The 25065-nt window shown below is 23.0% G+C and overlaps 1 protein-coding gene across 1 annotated transcript in view; it reads left to right on the forward strand.

The window, feature by feature from the left end:
* The window catches only part of LOC113560914 (somatomedin-B and thrombospondin type-1 domain-containing protein), an 80357-nt gene that overhangs the window by 47709 nt on the left and 7583 nt on the right, over nucleotides 1-25065 (forward strand). Inside the window, exons 2-3 of the mRNA XM_026967040.1 lie at nucleotides 15792-15983; nucleotides 20277-20397. Of these exons, the coding sequence (XP_026822841.1) occupies nucleotides 15792-15983; nucleotides 20277-20397 (313 nt within the window). The remainder of the gene's footprint in view (nucleotides 1-15791; nucleotides 15984-20276; nucleotides 20398-25065) is intronic.

Consider the following 25065-nt stretch of genomic DNA (forward strand, 5'->3'; position numbering starts at 1 on the left):
TAATATATAATTATATTAACATATTTTGATTTTAAATTTCTACATCCACAGATCCTAAACGAAAAATAGGGTTATTTATATATTCAATTATTAACCAATAATAGTTTAAAAAAATATAATATTACATTACTCGAGTATAAACATCAAAAACTTATATTAGAATAATGAAATGTTAAGTGAATGATATACTGATATAAGTATAATGACCACAGCTAATATAAAAATATATTTATGATACCTGCAAATAATAATCGATTCGTGTACAATGTACCAAAAAATAAATGTGGCCAATGTGTGTTTAAAATAAGTCTTTAGTTATAGAGCTAACGTATTTTTTTGAACTAGATACCTAGAAAATTACTATATGTCTATATACGTGTAAAATTAATGTTCTTCATGTAATGCACATATATTAAATCAGGGGGTGTCCAGGAATTTTCAAGAGGAGGGTCAAAATGTTTTTAACATGTAAAAAGTATAATAAAATCAGTAGTTTTCACCTTACGCATTTTAAATTTTGTCAATCAATGGGAGGGGTTCAAACCCGACCTCCCCTCTTGAGTACGCCTTTATGTTAAATGCTTAATTATATATTTATATTATATATTATTTAGGTAATATAGTTATTTTAAAGTTAAAATGAAAATCAAATAAATAAACACAGTCCTCATAGTATAGTCAAATAAAAAAATAATTTCCAAAAATAACATAAAGATAGGTTTGATTAGATTAGATTAGATATATATATATAAAATAATGTTTATATCTCAGACAATTTTTCCAATTATGTATTTATTTGGTCAAAATAAGACCACAACAGTAATAGAGTATTATTATTGAGTTAATACAAATATTAAATATACATAAATTATAAATGATAAAGAATAGTATTCTATATATTCTAGTATCTTAGTTTACATGTGTAATAAGCTTTGAAAGTTGGGTAAGGTGAGCAAGCAAACAAACACTTAATATACAATAAAAGTTTTTATTTTATAAATTAAAATTTTATATAACATCAATCAGGTACCTAATCAATAAGTTTTTTTATTTTATAAGATTTCATTGAAAACGTTGGAAACTGTCAAAGGAAAAGACAAACTTAAAAAGTATACTTAGATTAAAAAAATATAAAAAAACTTTATAATTTAATATTTATAATAATGTATTTTTTATTCTAACCAAAGTTATAACCTTTAACTATAACATAATATAATCTATTTAGTATTAGTATATTAAATAGTAAGTATGTATATGATGTACAGAGTGAAACAGATAGACTTGACCAAAAAAAAAAATCATACTACTTAAGCGTATGACAAAAATTGTTAATATTATATGATGAGTAAATAATTTAAGAAATATACTTGTTAGAAAATTTTCAAAAATCATATTTTTAAAATAGTTATTACGTTCAAGATTAATTTAATCAAAAAATATTGATATTTTAAAAAAATTCTAAAAAATAAACTACTTGACTTACTTGGCTGTTTTAAATTTATCTAAAAAAAATTAAATTTGATTTAAATTTTTTGATTTTCAGTACTAAAAAATAAACATAAAAAAAATTGAATTATACATGTGGCGCTAGGTTTTCTTAATGATTAATAAAAAAAAAATTGAAAATATCAATTAGAACAAAAGTTATTCCAAAATTCAGTTCTATCTGTTACACCATGTGTCCCTGTATATATAAAATATAAATATACATATGTGATGTAAATAGATTTATGAATATGGTATAATTGTGTTTGTGCCGTTTATGGAAGTATACGAGTAGTATGCATGACATAATTATAGTTTAATTCTACATCTACATAGGCCATAGGGTAATAATATAATTCCATTTATTATTCACTGCAGTAGGTAATATTTATTACAGAATTCGTTGTGATACAGAAAATAACAAATTTTTCAAATTCTAAATGGTATTAATTAACTCAAAACTTTATTTATACTTCAAAAATGAGAAAAAAATGTTCATTTTTAAATCGAAAACTTAAAAGTTTCTTTTTATATATTTTTTTAATGAATTGGCATATCAAAACATAAATGAAGCAATTTATTTAAAACTGAATGTTTTGTCAAGAGCTATTTACCTATCTATTACTATTAAAATGTCATTATCCATTAATATTTAATATGTAAAGATATATAATTTATTTTCATATTATAACCAATATACGTACAAATAGATTTTATGACTTATATTATTATAGGTATTATACTCGTATATTATAATGGTTTTTAATGACAGGAAAAATTTTTTTTTGAGAATGTTTTAGAAACATACGTGTATTTATACACCATAGTCTATAACTTAAGCGTTATAACATAACTTTTACGTAAGCGAAATTATGTAATAAATATAGTTCTAACCCTTACAGCTTACATCTTGAACCTAACTATATAACAACAGGTTTTTCAATAAACCGATAATAAACAACTAAATAGTTTTATAAAGTATAGAATAATAATTCATATAAGAGTATTATGTTGATTATAGGCAAAATAAAATTTGATGTCTAATATTTTATATATTGTTCACAATGCAATATTGTATTTTATTGTAATTCTCTATAATATAGTCAATATACCTTGGTACAATATGTGTATGCGCGCGCGCGTATGTGTGTGTATCATATGTATGAACGAGTGTGACGAAATAGGATAGCGCTCCAATGGAGTTCTTTGAACCGGCTTTAAAGACAGAGCTTCTGAAAAGGTAATGGAATTCTATCGAGTTTTTGTTTTTTCTCTTTTCAACACCGTCAGCCATCTCTGTTTCGTCCACGACAAGGTCGTAATCACTCATGACTCACGACCCGAAAACACTGCTGTTCTTTCCTCGACTTGTCACGACAACTATCCTAACTCACGCGTATATAATATAAATCCCTATATTTGTATATTTTATATTCTATTATATATATACATGTTATCTATTTATGTATCTATACATAAATACGTGTATATAAAATGTACATGTAAATTGGACCATGATAATAACTGCTGTGGGTACATTCATGTTATCTTGTAATGTAAATAAAAATAATAAGGTAATATTATTCAAAGGAAAAAAACAAGGTATGGCTAGTTATTTTCAACCCTTCGGTATAAAACAACCGGATGTGACTACTCGTGCCCGTTGGATAGGTTAAAAGGAAATATAAAAAATATTTTATAATAGAACTGGATGTCAACAGTGTCTACGATTTATCCTCAAACCTAATGATCTCAGGCAACACCAAGACTGGGAACAATAGTATCTTGTTCCGGGCCACACAATATACAATGTATATAATAGTTCGTTGGCTTCTTTCCTTAAACACTCGGATCCTTTTTGGTGAGATGACAGTAAAATTTTTTAAAAAAGGAGAATAAAATAGTTTTAATACTGAGAAAATCTTTTACTCGTCCCATAAAGAATTTATTGTATTAATTTAATATATTTATAATATTATACTAAATATATAATAATATATTATATTGTGTATACTCATACTGTACTGAAACCAAGCTTAGTTGTATTGGAAATTAGGTATGTTAAAATTTCAAATATATTTATTAATTTGGACAATAATAAAAACATTATAAATTATTTGTATTCTGCCCATTATCACATACTTAAAAAAACTTAGTCAACTTAGTTAACTTATGAAATAAAATTAATTTACATGTATATTATATATAGGTATAATAGATATATAGTAAAGGTTAATATTTTTCTAAACCGATATTAAGATTGCTATCAAATTATTAGTAATTGCATTTTCTTATTTTAAATTCTGGGTAGAGCAATCTATTAGTATATTTTTATGTATTTTATTAATGTTATCACTTTTAGGGGTATTTAGTAAAAATGCTTTGATTTTCCACCGGGGGGGGGGGGGAGGTGATTTCAATAGAGAATTAGATCTTAGTGATACTATGTAATACCTACCCGTTTTTATAAGTTTTAAATCTTCCTATATATGAAGAAAAAATTTGTAATGGAAAATAAAATTAATTTTTATGAATATTTTAAATTTAAATTTTTACAACATTGCAAATTCATTTGTAAAATAACTGTTTATCCTCAAATGATTTTTGGTTTTTTTTTTGTAATTCAAAAAAAATTAATAACTGTGAATACTTGGACATTTTCACAAAATATTTATATTACCTATCATTATTTAATACATAGTATAATTAAAAAAACGTAACTAAAATAATTTGACTCTTTTTGAGCTATTTATAGATATGAAAAATTTTGGTTTTATTATATAAATATCGATAGAAAATTATTGACTGGGTCAATATTCTTGAAAATTGATTACAAAATCTCATTTAAGTTGTAATTATACAAATATTGAAAACACATAACTACAATTTTTTATATGCATCTGAAGTTTAAATTTAGACGAAATTACATATTTTAACGATAAATAACGATATTTTATTATAACTTAAAATTCAAAAACATTCATGCAGACATAAAACAATTAAATATATTATAAATTTTGTTATATGCCATGACATTTCTTAAATATTTAGATTATTTTTAAAATATTAACTATTTATACTTTTGTAACGTGAATCTATTCACACTGTTTTACGTTTAGTTGGTATTGACTCAAAAGTTAATAACAATAATATAATAATAAGCAAAGTGGATTGATCAAATTAATTTAAGTAACATGTATATATAATAATAAATTTATTATGTACGATTATCATATTTTTACCACTTAATTTATAAATTGTTCTAATATATATGTCCCAATGACCTCGATGCCGAGGGTTTGTATTTCTGAATAAATAAAAAAAAAAAATTATACATTTATTAATATGAAACATTTACTGAGATCTTCAAATTTATAATTATATGTCAACTATTCTCTTTTTGAGTAGACAACGTACAACCTGAATCAAAATTTTCTTTTTGTTTCTCCAAATTACTTTACTATAAAGTTTTACAGCATTTATGAAAATATTATTGAATAATAAAATGAGTAGTCTGTGAGAAATACTGGCGAAAATATTGCCATACACCATTCGCTTGAAAACATTTTACTTAAATTCCCTTTTAAGTTATAAAATCTATTTAAAGTCATTTTGACAGGGTTATTTATAAAAACATATGTCCCCTATTTAATGGATTTTAATAAAAAAACATGTCATAACTCTTCACGTATAATTTATAGTTTTATTTTTTTTTATTTTCTATTAGGTATATTTTTGATAAACACGAGAATCAAACTTAGATTATTTTTAGAGACACTTTTTAAAAATTATACCAGTCAGGCAGCAACAAGAATAATATACTACTTTCTATACCTATATCAAAATGTAAAATGCAGATAACACACTCGATTGTACATTTTGTATTAATATTGAGTATTATTATTTTATGACTATAAAAGCAGCATGACTAGTATTAATTTTAATAATTAATAAAAAAATAATTAGCCATTATATATCCTATTGTTGTATAGTTCAAAAATTCCTTTAAGTTGTAAATTCTTAAACTTTGATACTATATTTCTATATTTTTAACAAAAGTATTTAACCAAATAGAAGTTTATGTATAATAAAACATAAAATATCATTGAATCCATTTCGGCTATGTAATTTTTATAATATATGGTGCATATTTAATATAAAAATAGATAATATTTTATTAATTTTAGCACTATATACATTTTTCAAAAACAAAATACGTATAAATTAATTAAGTGCACCCCTAGTATACTACAAATATAATTATTTTATAATTCTCGCCCATTTTATTTTTTACGTAATTTCTATTACATTGTATAGATATATTATATTCTACTACTTGTGCTTTTAGATTCTAAATAATTGGTCTTGCAATATAAGAGTGTATGGGTTTTTTTTTTATTTTATTAAAATAAGAATGAACACAATTGAAAAAATAATAATATGAGAGACGTAATGTAGAGCAACTATTATTGAAAATGTTCTAAAAGTATGTATCATTAAATAATAATATGGCTTTTGCTGTCAGTACATTTTTTAAATAATATATTATTTGAGCGGAAAAGTTTTTCTTAAAAATAAAATTCTATATCTAGATTCTAAATTTTATCATTATTTCAACTTCAATAATAGTGTATATAATATAGAAATATTTGAGTAGCTAAGCGTTTACGTCATCATTTCTATGATGAACAAAACATATTAATCATTTTTATAAATATCAAAACAAAAATAAGTGAATGCAGTCATTTTTCTACTTTGTGAATTATAAACTATCTTTGCATGCAAAAATCTTTTGAATATTTTAGTGATCACAATGATAAAAATAAAGAGCAAAGCCATTTTCCCAAATACGTTTGTCATTTATAAAATAAACAAATCGTTGTATAAACAATAAAACGCAAAATTATTGCAATATATATGCACTAATGATCTTTAAATTCGAAGTTGTGATCGATATTATACATTTTGTAAGATCATCTCAATTAATAAATTATTTATTGTTTATACATTGAATGTTATTAATTTCAAAAAAAAATATAATAAAACGGATTTTTCTTAATCCCCATTTCAAAAATAAAATGAATTAAGTTAAAATATTATAGATATATCAAAATAAAAACTTATTTTTCTAATTGTATTCTATTTTTTGTTACTAAATTTTAAAATATACCTATAGATAAGCCACAAATATCAAAACATATTTATTTTTAAGCTAAATCTAGTTGTAAAAAGAAACTTGTACACTTTATTGGTAATATTATAATCTAAATTGTTTCTTAGTTATTATTTTAATGCTGTATACATTTTTTCATTACCTGCTGTTTTTATATTATAGTCCTTAATTTATGATACTTTGCATGTATAGAATTATAACTACATATATATATATATATATATATATATATATTCGTTTAAAGATTTTTCCTAACTTCGGGTACATATTCTAAATTTATCCATAAGCTCATTATTCTGGTTTTTCTTTCATTTGTATGAAATGCATTTAAGTTAAATCGACTTTAAGTTTTCAAATAACATATATAATTTATTATTATAACTAAAATAAATATCTTACTCGATACCTAAGAGTTCATAAATTATTAATACTTAACAAACTGTATACTATAATTGAATAAATTAAAAGTTTAAATGAACGAGTTAAAAAAGTAAAAAAATATTTTTCCTCTTCGTGTAAATTTCTTATTAATTTTATCCATATTTAGTTTAATTCCGTTGTTATTTAATTATTAGATACTAAAAAGTTAAAATTTAGGTTGCTATATACATATCATTGAATGTTTAAAAAATTACTATAATCATAAAAACATATTGCCAATGTACAAGAATACGATCCAAAAACATGATTTTTCAGAATAATTTATAGATGCTTGAAATATTGATAATACGTTTAACTCGTATGTTTATATACCTTTATTGCACATTTTTTTTTTGAAATTGTTGATGCATCTAAATCGTATTTTAAACGGGTAGCTAATGAGTAATGAGTTATTAAACTTTTATGTTCAGAATAATAGTTTTTAATAATAAGTATGCCACATAACTAATAAAATTGATATAATATTTAATGAGACAATTTTTACAAAATATTAAATGTTAATCGATTAATATTAATTACTGAAATTTCAAAATCATCATAAACCTTTTATCATGGATTATTATTTCCATGGTGACTTTATACGTCATTAAGTTTTATAAAGTAGAAAAATCGTTCAAATTTCGATTTATTTACATATCGGTAAAAAAACACTAACTTAACAATTCACAGTAATAAATACTAGTTCTTATTATTTTAAAGTAATTTGTCCATGGGTTACTTGGCATAATAAATGGAAGTATTTTTAAAGTTTGGTGCTTTATAATAATATATACTAATTTAAAAATCAGAATTTAAAAAAATAATACAAAAATAAGCGTGAATAGTATAGCATTCGTTTTTATAATATTATTTTTTATATAATATATATTTCGTTATTAATCAATCCGTGTCATTTACTGTGTTAAATCATTATGTAAAAAAAGTTAACATCTAATAAAACAATAATATTTAACTTAAATATATTTGTTTAATTCCAGCGTGACCCTAGCTTTATCATAATTATTGTAGACGCATTTTGTGTAAAATTTTTACTTTTCATCAATGAAATCACGATGAGGTTTGTTCTTAATATGTTTATAAACCTTTTGTAAACTGAAATTCACAACTATTTTGATTGAAAAGTATGTAAGGTGATAGGTTTATAAATATTAACAATATTAACTATTAATAACCAGGAATATAACAAAGAATTATATGTGGATTTTGTGGGCATAACAAAAAATAACAGACACAAGTAACAATTATAATAGTTAAACGCATATTATTCTAAATATGACGTTTACATTTTTGTTAAAATAATAATTTGTTAATTCATATTTCCTAATAACATTTTTAAGAAATTATATTTTAAATAAATCGTATTTATTAGTCAGAATTATAATTTCCTTGTTAACTGTCCAGGTGGACGTCTCATGTATTCATTAATATTATTAGTATATAACTAATTTATAACAAAAACACAACAATGAACTGACCATTGAGAATTCTAAAGTTAACCTATAAAATGGAATATACACAGTAAATTCAATAATCACTATTCCAACGAACTTATTTTTGTGTTTTCGTAGTTATGTCAAATAAATGTAAATACTAACAAGTAGCCATATGATTATTATTTATTATACAGATTTTCAATGCAAAATTAAATAAATTAGAAATATATTTATTACTCATTTTTTTTATTAATAAAAAAAACATTTACATTTTTTTTTTTTAACATTTTTTTTTTTTTTTTCAGAATATAAAAGCTGTATTTTAAATTTATTGGGTAGGATTAAATTAGTTGATTAATTATACTACTTATAGATGTTTTTAAACAGTCAATCATTAGAAATTTAATTGTTATAAAATAAAATAAATTATAATAATATTAAAAATAATTATTGAGTTACTATATAGAATTTCAAGATAAATACAAATATTTTCTAATAGAAAGTCATATCATGTAAGAAGTTTTGTTTTTATACATAAAAATAAACCAAATTTCAATTGAAAACCGTTTAGTTATTTTTTTTATTATTTAAACTATTATTAATGTGACGTATTTTCGTTTTAGAAATCCAATTTTGAACATTTTCTAAAGGGAAAATACATCAAATAAAACATGTTTAAAAAATATAAAATATATAAACCAACATACGGGTAACTGGGTAAGTGCCACTGTTAAACGTGTATTTTATTAGCTGATACGATTTCTTAAAACGATTTTTATCTTATTTTTTTGGTAAGTTTCCAAAGTCCGACTATAGTGAGATATTTTTAAGTACGTTACAATACTGATGATGAATACTTTTGCACTATTGCAATACGTAAATAACCATAATTTTATTTAGAAATATATATCATTTTCAAGCTAAATGCAATTTGTTTAAGACTTTTTTTATACAACAATAAGATTGGAACTCGTATAAATCTTTTGTTTAAATACATATTAAGTGTGTATACTGTTTATTTAATATAACTAGGTAAATCTTGATTATATTTTGTTATCATTTAAATAATATTTACATTAATTTCTGAATGATTATTAATATTTATATCATATTAATTTTAAAAGTCAATTACGAAATTAATGCTGATTATAACAGTTAATATGTTTTGTATAAAAATTGATAAATATTGAATACCTATATAATTAAAATCTTAGAATCAAATTTATCGAATTGATGTGATGCTTAAATATTGGTTTTTGTTATTTGTTCGTGTTCGACAGTACTGTACAATACACAAAAATAATTAGATGGATAATATTAAAATTATCAATATGTATCAGGTTTCAGGTAATAGACATTTAAAAACATTTGGAATTTTTTTTTAGTTTTTTTCCAATAAATGTTTATAAAAATATAATAAAATATAATGATATTTAAAAAAACAAATCTGAATTTTATGTTTTTTTAAACGTACTTATATGTTAGCTAGGTATGCTACAAGTGTTCTTAGTAAATACTATACGTTATTAAATAATAGTTAATAATTATATTGAGTAATCTTTTGTTACATGGAAATATACTGATACATCGATTATCAATTTATCATACGTGGATACCTACTATAAATACAATTATTATTATTATTATTCTTATTTTCATATAGAACCCATATAGAACCATTGTTTTTGATATAATTCACTTTTCCAGTTGATTTATTTTCTCTTAATATTCTAACAGGCTAATTAAAGTTCCCAGGATTAAAAAAAAATAAATGATTCCGTGATGGTCTTTTTTTTGGATAAACAAGTTTTTTCCAGCACTCTTAAGGTCTAATTAATGGCCACAGAATCATGTTAAACTTTTTTCCTGTTGTTTGATTAATTAACTCTTCTTAAAAAATAATTTACACAAATAAACTTCATCCGAGATTATTGTTGTATAAAACGGATTATATTTATTGATGGTTAATTTTATATTGAAGCATCTATCTAATATAGGTAATTAATTAAAAACACTATAGTTTTTATAATCGATATAATAAATAAGGATATGTACAGCTGCTTTATTTTAATTTGTTATTTAAGTGGTGCCTAAACGATCGGTAACAATCGACCTGTAGATCGTGAACGATTTCAAAGTAGATCACCCCTTTGTTAGAATTCATTATCTACAAAATACGATAATGTAGATTATAAATAAATCACAATTGTTGTTTTTATGTAAGCCGATCCTTAAAGAAAAAATATGTTCTATATTATATATTGTAATAGAACCATTACCAATACATTAACGTAATTCTTAAAAATGTATAGACTCCATACAAATTAAAAATAAACATTTATTTAAAAGACAAAAGAGTAATTTTACAGTTCTTTTGTTTCAGATTTACAACATCTGACTCTAAATGCGTAATATAAATGCAACAGGCGATGTCGGCTATAACAAAAAGGTTTAAGGTGTATTTTTTAAGGCAAACTTTTTGATTCTGGGCCTTGGGGCTATAACTCGTACGAAATATATTAAAACTTTACCCTAGACTTGTTCCGTAAGGTGAATTATTGCTTTCCAGTTAATTTTGTCCCGAGTAAAAAAATTAAATTGGTTTCATGATGTAATTTTATTCTGTAACCGTACGATGCTATTTGAAATTATTGTTAATGGTACGTGTATGGTCTGAAATTTAAAGAAACATTTCTGTACAGCTGTCAATTGTATATGTTTTACTTTTAAAACATTTACAAATATACAATATGTTTAAATATCAACTACATTTTTATTCAAAATGCTTAATAAATTTTTATTGTATTATTATCACATTATTAGGTACGATATGTATCTTCATTGATATATTATAGTAATTGTATATTAAATTCTCATTAAATTATACCTAAATAAAAATACTTCGTTTGTATTACATTAAATTGAAATTGTATGTACGATGATATACCTATATAGGTATACTTAAGTATAAATTATAATGATTAACCATCCTTGATTAAAGATGGTAAATGTGATATAATTGGTACATTATAGAATTGTGAGTAAATGTAGTGTATTGTTTTTGTAAACATTCAAAACTAGCTCGATTTTATTTATTTATAATATTTTTAAAAATCTTTGTAATTTAAACAATTTTTAAAATTGAATTCAGGGAGAAATATTCAATCTCCCTATAACCATCCTCATCCAATTATAATGGTTGCTAAGGCTATACTACGTGCCTGTGCATTATATTAACTGCGTGTGTGTATAGATACGTTCATAGTGTGTAAATATATATTTTGTGTATGAAAGGATTGAACTAAACATATTTTTTTATATATTTCAGTTTCTTCTAAGTGGTATTTAATATTATTGGCATTGTCTTTGTTGACCCTATAGGAAATAGTTCAATAGAATTAATTTATTCTTCCAGACGTCATTATATTCCATTTAACTTAAGCATCCCTTTTTAATAATAGGTATGTATTAAAGTCTGTACTTTTATAATAATTTATTGCAATATTACTTTATTTATATGACGTTAGCAGAAATATACGTTATATATTATAATATACGTAATAATTAGCAATTAATGAATTATCGATTTTTTTAGTTTTTACAATGATAACTGATAGTGAATAATTGATTCGGGATATATTTAACAAATTACTCATAAATATTATTAAAATTATATATTTATACGATAATATTTATGAACTGTATGGTGTAAGACCACTTTAAGTTATAATTAATAGATAAATAGTTGTGGTATACCATGAATAAAATTTTTTAAAAAACAATAAAATCGCAAATTGCAGATTATTTCAATACTTACAGGTTATAGTATGTATATAAATAACTATGAAATAACAACATATTAAATAATTAATTTACAACTTAAGACTTGTAAAAATTGTAATTTTTATTTTGTATATTTTCTATTCAGTGTATGTACTATATTTGACATTTGTGCGATTTATATTTATTATGTTTTTACTATTTTGCGTCTCAATCCCTTAATTCAGTTATTTTTTTCCAGTCTTTCGAAAGTTACAAATATTTTTCACGTGACATGTAAGCAAATATTGAAATATTCTAGTTAAAATATTACATTTTTTTTCTTTTTTAAGTGCCTCATTTTTCCAAACTGGGAGAACGATTTTATGGTCGAATTTTTAAGGCTGACAATACATTTATTTTGTTTCTGAACTCATTTCAATCTGTCTCTAGAAATCATTCGTATTCGTGTTTTATATTATAAACAAATGTGAAAAAATACAAATATTGTATTAAAATTTGATATAGCACTTTAAATGGAAATTGACAATAAATATAGAATTGTAAATAAAGTGTTACAAGTCATAACATGTATATAGTATAGGTATTGCAATTTTTATTGCAATTTAGTTATATATAATCAATCTATTACTATAGTTTATAACTCAAAATATTGCGGAAATTTTGTCATTATCTTGGTTCTGAATTCACTTTATTCTATAGAAAAATGCAATTTAAAAAGTATAGTCTGGGTCAAAACTAAATATTTCTGTAATCCTTTTTCATAGACTACTAATTCCTATTTTTTATCATTTTCCAAATGATAATAATAATAATAATATTATAATTATTTTATATTTTCAATAAATATGTATAAGTGTATAACAGACAACATCTGGTATATAATATATTGACAGGAATACTTTAACAATATCATACCTAATCAATAGCCATATTTAATGAACTTTAAATACATGTTTAATCTATGATATATACATTTTTCTTGAGTTTAAAATTGAAATTAACATTCATACAAAACATACATTTAGAGTACCTACAATACACTCTCCGACTAGACCAATAAGTTTTATATTTCTTTTACGAATATAATATTCAAATGTTTATAAATAATTGTACTTGAGATAATCAATATCTGATTTTTAAAACAATAACTCAGCAAACAAGAGTATATATCGGGCATTATTCTTAGTCTGGTCGAATAATTTTGATCCATCTTTTCAAAAAGTTACTATAAATCATGTTGGTTCTATTTATATCAAGAGAATTTAATATTTTAGAACTCTGCTTATAATTATATAACTTGTACACAAGTTTCTTTTAAGGTATTAAGCAAGTTTCAATCATATTACATTAAATGAGAAATAATAAGAATTCATCATTAAGCGAATACATACTACATTCACTACTATAGGGTATTACAATATGTATACTATATGAAAACTTTACTTTTTACTTTATAATAATCTCTTAAATAATTCGAATATAATAATAATTTGTTTTAACTTGTTCACTCATAGAATGTTAAAACAAAAAAATTAACTAAGGAATTTATATAAAGTATATAATGTTATTTGTAATATTTAAAAAATGTTAGATTGATTAACTGTTTCTAAAGCTATTCGAGTAAGTACATTAGGGGATGATTTATTTTCATTATTTATTATTTTCTTGAAAAAAAAAAATAAAGTTCTAGAGTGTTTGAGTGTTAGATGGTAATGCAAGAAGTAAATAAGCATAATGCAGTGAAATAACGAGAAGAAAGGAAGACAGCGAAGTAAAAGAGGAAAAAGTTTTCATCTTCTGCGCTAACGGTTTTATATATACCTACACAGCTACACTTACCGCCGGTCGATATGAATTAATTTGATATGATAATATCTATGCTTTGTATATATACGATATCGTTTGTTGAATTGATTATACAATAAGTTGAAACTATATACAGATTTTCATTCCATTTCCAACTTATGTTACGATAATATAAGTATTAGTTATTATGAGTAGACAAACTCCTGTATCCAGTGTATAAGGTTAGGTTAGTTAAATATGAATACGGCTACTTATACTTAATAGAAGAATACACGTTATAATTGTATGTTCCAATAAGTATTAAATAACTATTATATGTTATGTAAATACTATATATTTTCGTATAACGGTTTTTATATTTATGTAGAACATTTTTGAATTCAATATAATAGTTAACAATATTTGTGTTTTGTAATTATTTTTTATAATTATTATCAAACAATTTTTAAAATATAGTAAAAACATTTGATAGTTACGTCATATCCATTAAAAAAAAATCTAATATAGAGTAGATTGCTTCAAGTGATATTTTTACTCTTTCCATGTATTATCGTATGGACATCAAATATTAATATATTATGGAGAAAAGATAATTATTGTTCTATATCTATTTGTTTTAATATTATTGTTATTATTACGTAAGGTCACTACTATAAAATCAGAAGATTTTAAAATAATATAACGATAAAAAAAAAATGGTGAAAGTTTAAAATGTTTGTATATTTTTGTAACCTTTTAAAAATCATTAGTTGATATCAGTATTTATAAATTTATAATATGAAAATAAAACCATTATTATTTTTATATTTTGTATAATTATTGTTATCAAGGAAGTTATAAATAATTAACTACTTAATGCGATATTGAAATTTAATTAAAAATTGTATGTATCATAGCAAAAATATAAAAAAATATCTAATAGAAAATTAACATTTTATTCAATTAATTTTCAAGTATTTATCCAATTTTTATCAATTTTTTTACTTTTAAATTCCCGCTACATTTTATTATAAATAACTATATATTTACTTTCTATTTACTACAATAGTTAAGAATGCAGTATTTTGTACTTAATTCAATTTATAAAATATAGATTAATCAATTTTACATATTATGGAATTATTAGTGTGTAGTTTTGTACACTTTATGATTAATTCGTAAAGTATCCTAGCTATATATGTTCTGACGTATTTTGTTAATTTGGTAGTGTACTTTTAGACAAACTTAATGTTAAATTATTTACTTGTCACTAAACACATCCACTTAAAAGTTTATTTATTCGATTTATACTTTATTTATTTAAAGTAAAAGCTTTGCCACTTAACGATGCGTAAATACCAAATAATAATATTTTTTAAAAACAAGCTTTTTTAGTATTTTTATAAGATATATCTTAAATCTTGTTAGTAACAACCCAAAAATGTTCATTATTTTCAACCACAAAAATGAAACATACTTTTATGGCTAACTCTGTTCGATTTATGTATTTTATTATTTGAAAGTTAAATGATTTACTTATAGCTCACTTGGAAGAACGGAATAATAAAACATGATATTGGTACATATTAATTATATTATATTGTATGCCACATAAAATACTTAAAATGAAATGAAAAATGTTTGTATAACCAAACGTTTAAAAATTTAAAAAAAAACTAATTTTTTTTTAGTGATTGATTGTGTGATGTCAGAATGGGAATCATGGAGTGAATGTGATACAGAATGCGGAAATGGCATGATGACAAGAAAAAGACAAGTGATTAAGACACCAGTAAATGGTGGCAAACATTGCCCTTCAATGGTACAGAAAAGGGCGTGCATGGGAACCAGGTGTCCCAATTATCCTGGGAGTGCACTAAAAGGTATCTATACTGACTTTCATTTATTTTTTCTAAAAATCTAAAACTTTCCAAAACATTTAAAAAACATATTCTTACATTAATTTATTAAAAATATTGTATATATTTAAGAATCTCAAAATTGGATCTTGATTATAGTAAAACCATTATCTTATTTATTTTAAATCATTTGGTAATCATAACAAAGATAACAAGTTACCACAAATTATTTTGTACTTGTAATAATAGCAACTAATATATTGTATTATAAAAACTATATACCCCTGGCTGTTTCTCGATAATACTCTACGGCGCCAAGCAGTCTTAGATGTTGTAAAATTGCATATATAGGTTGCCGCGCTATTGTATAATTATATTATATTATTCGAATATGTGTATGAGTATGAGTGAATGACGTACTTGTAAACTTTAAACCTAAAATCATCAATATAGAAAAATATATTAAATTACATTTATAAATTAATTTTAACTGAATACTATTGTATTTCTTTTCTATTTTCGACAAAAATAATTTTCGTCAAAAATTGATCCAATTATAATAGTCAACATTGTTTATGTTCAAAATGACACTTTTCTTGGGATTTCATTTCAAAATATATTTCTCATCACAAAACTTTAATTATCCATTCATTTTTTTTTCTAATTTTAAGTTAAAAATGATTTATTATTGAGTAAAAAAAAAGTAAGTTTTACTTAAAAATCCACGCATCAATAAAGTTCAAATAATTCTGTTAATTAAATTTACTAACCTTTTCTGAATCACTAATAAAAAATAAAAATATATAAAACATTAAAATTGCATTGTTTGTTACAAAAGTATAATAAAACATAATGCATTACCAAAAGAGTTTCATTATAATTCTATTAAAATAAATTAATAAATGATTGTCAGCATAATATACAGTAGTTAGTTTGTATGTGGTATATGTGTATTATAAAAATATTAGCTCATAACCATAATGGTATTATTTTAAAACTAAAAGATTAGCATTTTAAATAAATTTTAATTAACGATTTTGTGTAATGCATTATAGTAAGTATTTTATACTTCATTGTACCATTTGTACCATAGGTTCATTAATAAAATGTAATTATCAAAACTGTATGATTAAATAGTTATTTTAATATATATATATATATTCCGTACATAAAACTGTAAAATTATAAACATAACCATTGTTATTAGATGAAATATAATTCAAAATAATCCATTTACAATTATATTTTTATAATAATTACATGCTTGAAAAAAATAATCATTTAATATTTACCTAGCTATACAATATTTTGTAATATTTAAATTATTCATAAAAATTGAAGCAATTATGTAAAATGTGTTTACTTTTAGACTCATTTAACCAATATTTTACTAAAACAGTAACAACATTAGCTACTTTTTTAAAAATAAGGTATAAATAATATTTTATACAAATTATAAAACATGTTATTAGTATGTTAAACATCTATTTTCTATAACTTATTTCATACTTATGTATTATTTAAATAATAATTTTATAAAATAAATCCGTATTCTATTATTACTATAATTTTTAATACATTTTTATACCTACTAATGCAAATTCCCCATTGTGTTTTGCCTAATGTCATAGCTCTGTAAGATGCAAACATACCCTAAGTGACTTCTTTGGTATTAATAAATACAATTTTCTACCACTATAGTTTTGTGAACTGTATTTTAAGTTTAACCACAACAAATATTTATGTACCATATCAAATGAAAAGTAAAATGCATCCCCTAGTAATATTTTCTTAGAATGTTGTTCATTTTTGGAGATAACAGTCCTTAGTAACGGTTTAATTTATTGTCTGACTGTTGGCATGAAAATATTTTAATCAAGCAAAAAGTCGAGGCTCATTATTCACAAACACCTTATATATAAACAAAAGATAAGAAAAAAAACAATTGCAATAAAAAAATTTTGTAATCTTTCATTGTTAAAAATTATATACATCAGTGCTTCGATTGTTTTCAAGATTGTTTTGTTGTATATGATGCACATTCTGCATACATAAACTTATTTTATACACGTATACTACTATCAGTTATTGTCATTACTTTGAGTATCATTTTAATTAAACACTTTACACAATTCACTTTTAACTTTACACTGGATTGATAACTATGTAAAATCAAATGATATTACATTTTAAATGGAAATCTTGTAAAGGTTTATCATATTTTATAATATATTTATTTTTTTATTATTATTGATCATAAGAAAATCGATTACTGAGGCAATTATAGTCATACAAGATATATAATTTAAAAAATTGTTTTTTATATATTATTTCCATTAATTTTTTTTAAACTTGTGTTTTTACATATTTTTTGTACGTGTTCATCATAATATTCAGCTTATATAACAACTATTTTAATGTTCAAACACTTGAACGTAAATATTAGATCATACGATTCAAACGAGTACCGAAAAATTCATCACAAAAAAAATGTGTTTTAATAATTATTATGCATAGAAAATATGTAGATACAAATGTATCATATCACATTAATGTTGAATTAATTAAATTAAATCTTAATTATCAATAATCGATTGTAAATAGATAAATAAAACTCAAAATACAATATATTATTAATTTTCTATTTTTAAACACTTAACTGTATCATTATTAATTTGTATTGTTTTATTAAATTAATTAATTTTTAGTTTTTCATACTTACCTAGTATTTAGTTTTATAACTTAGCTTTATTGTCTTGGAGATTCGAAGTGCCAATAATTTAAAACTACTCTCAGTAATGCTAATAATTTTATATTAAATTAATTTGGAATTTGTATGTACTTTTAATTGAGTAATATATAAGTTAATTTGAAAATGTGGATAATCAATATAATATCATTCAGTAATAATAGCCCAGTTTCTTTACTTACTGTTCTCGGAGACGCTCTGCACTACTGAAACAGCGTTTGTGATAAAAGCACATCTATTTGACCGTAGTCACTGTAAATAAGATGAAAGAGATTTAGATAATTTAGAAATTACGAATCATTATAAGGCCTTAGAGTTCAATGAAAGTCGAACGGTCAATGATTATTAATTAAATATAAGCTTTACCTAACGAAAAACTGCAATTCGGTGATAATCTGTGAAATAACTATGGAGAATAATATAATTTAAAAACATAATCATATAATTCTAAACTGTATTATTATTTTAAATAAGAGGCTAATAAATAATTAATATATTTGAATACTATAGATTATTATTTCTCAATGTATAAAAACTTACAAAATTTGAAAAATTGTTGATTTGTATTAATAAATTACAATATTCTAATAATGCATTATTACTATGCGTATGAAGAAAAAAAATATTTGTCTAACTATATAGCAGCTACGGGAATAAAGTAGCATATATATAATCTATATATTATGTTAATTTAATAACCGACTCATAATTCATAGCTAATGCTATTATACATTTTATGTCCCAAAATTATTGTTCCATTTTTACCATACCAATTTAAATTTCTAAAGTTTTAATTATTAACTCTATTAATTTTCTAATACCTCACGCACCAGTTACATATTTTTTTCATGATATAAAATGACACGAATTAAGTTTTGTAGAAACTTTAGTATTAAATTTTCAGTCCAAAATAAATAAAAAAATACTGACAACTTTTTAAGGTTCTTCTTGTTAATTTATATATATATATATATTTATATTATAAGTAGGTAATCTAATTATGTTTAATTATTATTTATTTTTGAATATAACTATTAATTAAAATAACAACTAATAAACAATGTTATTTAAGCAATAACTATTAATACATATTAATATATAGTTATATTTACTATGTAAATTAACATAATCGAATCTCTGAAGTTCTATAAATAACGGCATTTAATAAATTAAATCTATGTAATTTATGTCCGATGTACATATTAATTATTACAAGTTAGCTAGAATTAATTAAATTAAATTTAACTTTTGTAAATCATTATTAATCAAGTTAATCGTTTTATTATTAAAACTATAATTATATGTACATTGTACAATATAGTACACATTTAGTAAAATAACTATTGGCTATTGTGAAAGTTATTTGAACTTAGTATCGTATAAACCATATATTATGTCTTAATAATAAAATTTAAAAACTGTATTATCGGGAGTTTTTTTTAATATAACTACCTTTTAAATGTTCTCCTCTAAACTCTAGTCACCACTCACCAGAGTAATTGAATGATGACATTGTATGAAGCATAATAGAACCATGAAAATTTAAGAAATTTTCTTTTTCTTTTCAGAAACCGCCATGTTGCTGCCTGCGTCTTTGGCATCCAATCGTTTGAGTAATGAGTCCCAAGATATACGTCACAATTTAAAGTACCGCTTGTCAAAAGAACCAGTCGATTTAGATTCAAAGGAGTAAGTGTTCAATTATTTTTAACGTTATCATTTCACATACATTAAAAAGATAACCGAAACACAAAATATTTAACTTGATGTGAATGGAGAAAAAGACATTTAATTTTGGTTAAAGTCATAAGCAAGGCCTTACTGCAGACTGTTAAGTCCACAAAATATGTATGTGTATATGTGTTTTGCATTAGGTAATGCACACATTAGGTGTGTGTGTGTGTGTGTGTATGTGTGTGTGTGTGTGTGTGTGTGTGTGTGTGTGTGTGTGTGTGTGTGTGTGTGTGTGTGTGTGTGTGTGTGTGTGTGCACGCGCGCTTGTATATTATAAACATGTATATATTATGTAATCTCAATGAATGCATAATTAAAGAGAGACGAGGTTATATAAAGATACTCTGCAATATAGATAGGGTGACCAGTCAAGGGGCATAATTGTAACAAAACCTGGGGTAGTTAATATTCAAATTTCGGGCATACCTTTGTCGTGAAATTACTATCAAAGGCGAAAGACATTCCTACACCCTAACACTATATATACATGTACTTATGATCTGTTTTGCGTAACACTACTAAAAATATCAATTCTCTGCATTAGTATACGTCTTAGAATTTTAGAGTCTCTGGTATAAAAATAATTAAATTATAGACTTACATGAACTTACAGCTACGTGTCATTAAATAGCAAAAAAGCTTTGTCTTGACATAAAGCATTAAATATTAAGTCTAATTGTACTTTGTTCAATAAAGCTTATACTTTCTAAATAATATTAATTAATAACTAGCATATCTGATATACCGACTTTGTAATAATTTAAATTCAAGTAGGTATAATATAACTTTATAAAAAAAATTCCATGAACATAAATTATATATAATTATTATTTATGTATTAGTTATGTATTTAAAAAAATATATTACTTTTTACCTAAACTTTTTCTGAAAATCCTAATTATTACATTTTAGTTTATTGAGTTTTATGTACGGTCACATAAGCATACATAACAAAATAAAAATGAAAGAACTATCCCAATAATTTTGTATATATTTATCAATTGAACTTAAGAATAAATGGTAGAAAATTCAATAAAAGTAATTTATCATAAATATATCACCAAAAAAGTCATGAACTTATATAGTATAATAGGTAATATTTGTTTATTTAAATGTGAGCCTTAAAACAAATGTTAATTATTTTTGTGTTAAATTAATTTTATAGAAATATATGGTATAGAACTGTTGTTAGTTAAATCTTAAAAAAATAATTAAAGATTTTCAGTAATTTTAAGTTTTAATAAATAATAATTCAAAATCGTAAAATATTTTACATGAAATTATGAACCTAGGTGTGCTCAAATTACATATTATTTTATTTCTCAGGTATCAGTTTGTTTCCCAAAAAGTAAGTCAAATTCATTAATATTTAAAGAATGGATGATAAAACATATCAGTTTACAAAAATAATTTAAACTTCATACCTGGCAGGTTTACTTTCATATTATTTGTATTTGAATATTGTTTATATTGTTAAACAACATACATGATTTTTAGTTTTAATACATTTAAGAAAATAATTTTTTCATGACCCTGTAGTTTATTTTTCAAGAATTGACTGCTTAAAATTGATTTTTTTATTACGTATAAATTAATAATAAACTATTCACTGGCCAAACCGTAAAAACTTCTGACTTATTATTTATTTCGTTTCTTTTTATTTAAATTTCAAGTATAATATTTTGAGTCTTAAAAATATTTTTAACTAGGTATTATTTATACATATAATTATAATTTATACAGTGATTACCAATATAATATAAATATATAAAGTTATAGTATAATTTATCATTCATTTTCGAATTTAAATTAGGTATATCAATCAGTGTTTAATAGTATTTACATAAATATTAATCTAAGATGTAAATTATTCTAAAATATTATTGGATTATTATTATAATAAACATGTTCTTTGAAAAATATTAAAAATATATCAAATAATAACAATAACTCACCTCTTAAATGATTAAAATGATTTTAGTTATAAAAAAACGTATCTCAGATAGCACACAATAACTCGTGAAATTAATTAGACAGCTTTCTGATCTGACATTGTAAATGGCCATGCATATCCCTTTAAATCTATAATCAATATATAATACTCATACATATAAATTATGTTTATTAGAGCTAACCACCTTGTGATTGATTACATCATATTATACGTCTAATTAATTGTCTGTATGTAAATGAACCCTCCCTTACCCCAAGTGTCATAACTATGCGTTAATATGATTGTTACCCCGTTGACCATTTCGATGATGCAATATTGAACGTCGTATACACGGTGGAATATAATATATATTATTATATACCAACTACATTTAATAATAATTCTGAAATACATTACCTATAATATTATGCTAATAAATAAACCGTAAACTGTCTATTAAACGCGCCTGTGTTCAAATAACGCGCAACTACGTTCTGTAGTATATGGCTTTATATGATTTTATTTTGGTGGCTCTTCTCAACTTCAAAAATGATCTATCTAGAAAAAAATTTAGTCACAGGTGATAGCTAAAATTTAAATTTCTGTTCTTATAATAATATTACCATCATTATTATTTACATTTAAAGAAATATTTTTATATATTTAAAAAGTTGTGTTTTCAATACAAGCTCGTGGATTAATATATCGTGGAATATATACCTATATACTCCAAATCTCTAAGTATCGTTTCATAGTGCCAAGCTAAATCAATATCGTCAGTATATATTTCATATTATGTCTGTACTCGATATTATATGTACGGATTTTTAATGAAAAAAATTCATTAAAACCTCAGAAAAATATGATGTGTTTTCGACGTCTTTAATTAATGTAGATACTCGTCGGAAATCGCGGTTATACCTTGTGTGTCAGTACCTATATTGTGTATGTATACGTGTGTTATGCAAAATTTGTGATGTGTGCACATGGAAATTACAAGCGTCGATGACCTTTTCAATAGATACTTGTCATGAGAATGTTGGTTGGTAAAAGCTGTTTACATGTCTGGGCTTTTGTGCCCAAGTCAATGTATGGAATTAATATGGGTGTATAATATAGTACAGCGAATGATGCACGACGAGTATATGATAAAGCTGAGTAGGCGATAAAAATAAAATATGTATATAATATACATAATACATAGGTATACCTATATACCTAAATGTATGTAGGTGTTTTTTGAGCTGGCCTTTTAAACCAAGCTTAACAAAAAGTACTCCAATGCAATGTCAACATTATGCGTCAAGATTTCCAGACCAAAACACGTGGTTTTGTATGCACGGAGCACAGAGTAAAATACGTTTTATAAGCTTCACATAATATCGAAAAGGGTTCTTATGAAATACAAAAAAAAAATGTCCACAAAAGGAATGACAAATTGGAAATTGTGATTTACCTCTCACACATGAAAACTGATATGTATTTAACCTTATAGTACAAAATATTTGGATATACATTCATAGTATCTAGTTCAAAATAGCATTTTCAAAAATTGTATATGATATTTTAACGACAAATTAATAAAATATTCAAATAATGAAAAACTTAATATTATATGTATAAATGAATATTAATAAGCATACCTATTTAATTATTTTAGTGATTTTTATTTCATACAATTTAGATATAATAGTACGTTTTTAAAAGTATATTACTTGTATTTCTTCTAATTATTATTTTTTTATGATTACGTAATCCTGTCTTAAATTTCACACTTAGCATAAAATAAAATTCCCAATGAAAAATAAAATATTAAACAGAATATGTATTGATTTCTCAGAACATATTTTTAAATTAAAAGTAAAAATCAACATGTATTTATTTTTTTATTCAAGAGCTCGATGCGTATATACCAGATAATATAACTAAGCTATAGATAACTATAAAATGGTAATGTAAGAACGCCATCTCATAAAATAGCTACTTGCTGTAATTTTCTCCTTACTAAACTCACATAAATCGTATTATATTTTCGTTTATATTCTGTGATATATATATTTAAAAATATATATTAAGTATATACTTCATATCCTAGTTTATAATAATACTGTTATTTATATGATCGTAAAGTTTATAATACATGTACAAGAGACATGATTTATGAATAGATTTTTTTTTTCATTTAAAATCATTGTTACTATCTCGGGCTATGATAGACATATTTATTAGCTCTGTTAAATATAAAATATAATAGTATCACACAATAAAAATATTTAAGTCAAATTTATAGAAATAGAAAAAATAAATAAATTATGATTTAAAATTCAAGATTCCAGAATAAATATGTAGTATGAAAAAATGCAATTCATGTGACATCAAGTAACTATTTATTTCAATACTGCAACCTGCAGAATAGTGGTGTATTATGGCTTTTGTATTTTAATTTTTAAAACGATTGTTAGGGAGTAGATAGAAGACAGAAATAATAGTGTGTTTACTGTTTATAGTGTTCAATTTATCATTAAAATAATTTATAAACAATGGTTTTTAAAATGTATTAAATATAATTTAATACAGTGTTTCCCAACTCTTCTTTTACTCGCGGAACCTTTACAAGAGCTTGAGCGTTTTGTGGAACCCCCATTTAAGCTTTGGAGCTTTTCTATATTCAAATCATAATTTAAATCAAA

The sequence above is a fragment of the Rhopalosiphum maidis genome, chromosome 1 (assembly GCF_003676215.2).
Source record: "Rhopalosiphum maidis isolate BTI-1 chromosome 1, ASM367621v3, whole genome shotgun sequence".
NCBI lineage: Eukaryota > Metazoa > Arthropoda > Insecta > Hemiptera > Aphididae > Rhopalosiphum > Rhopalosiphum maidis.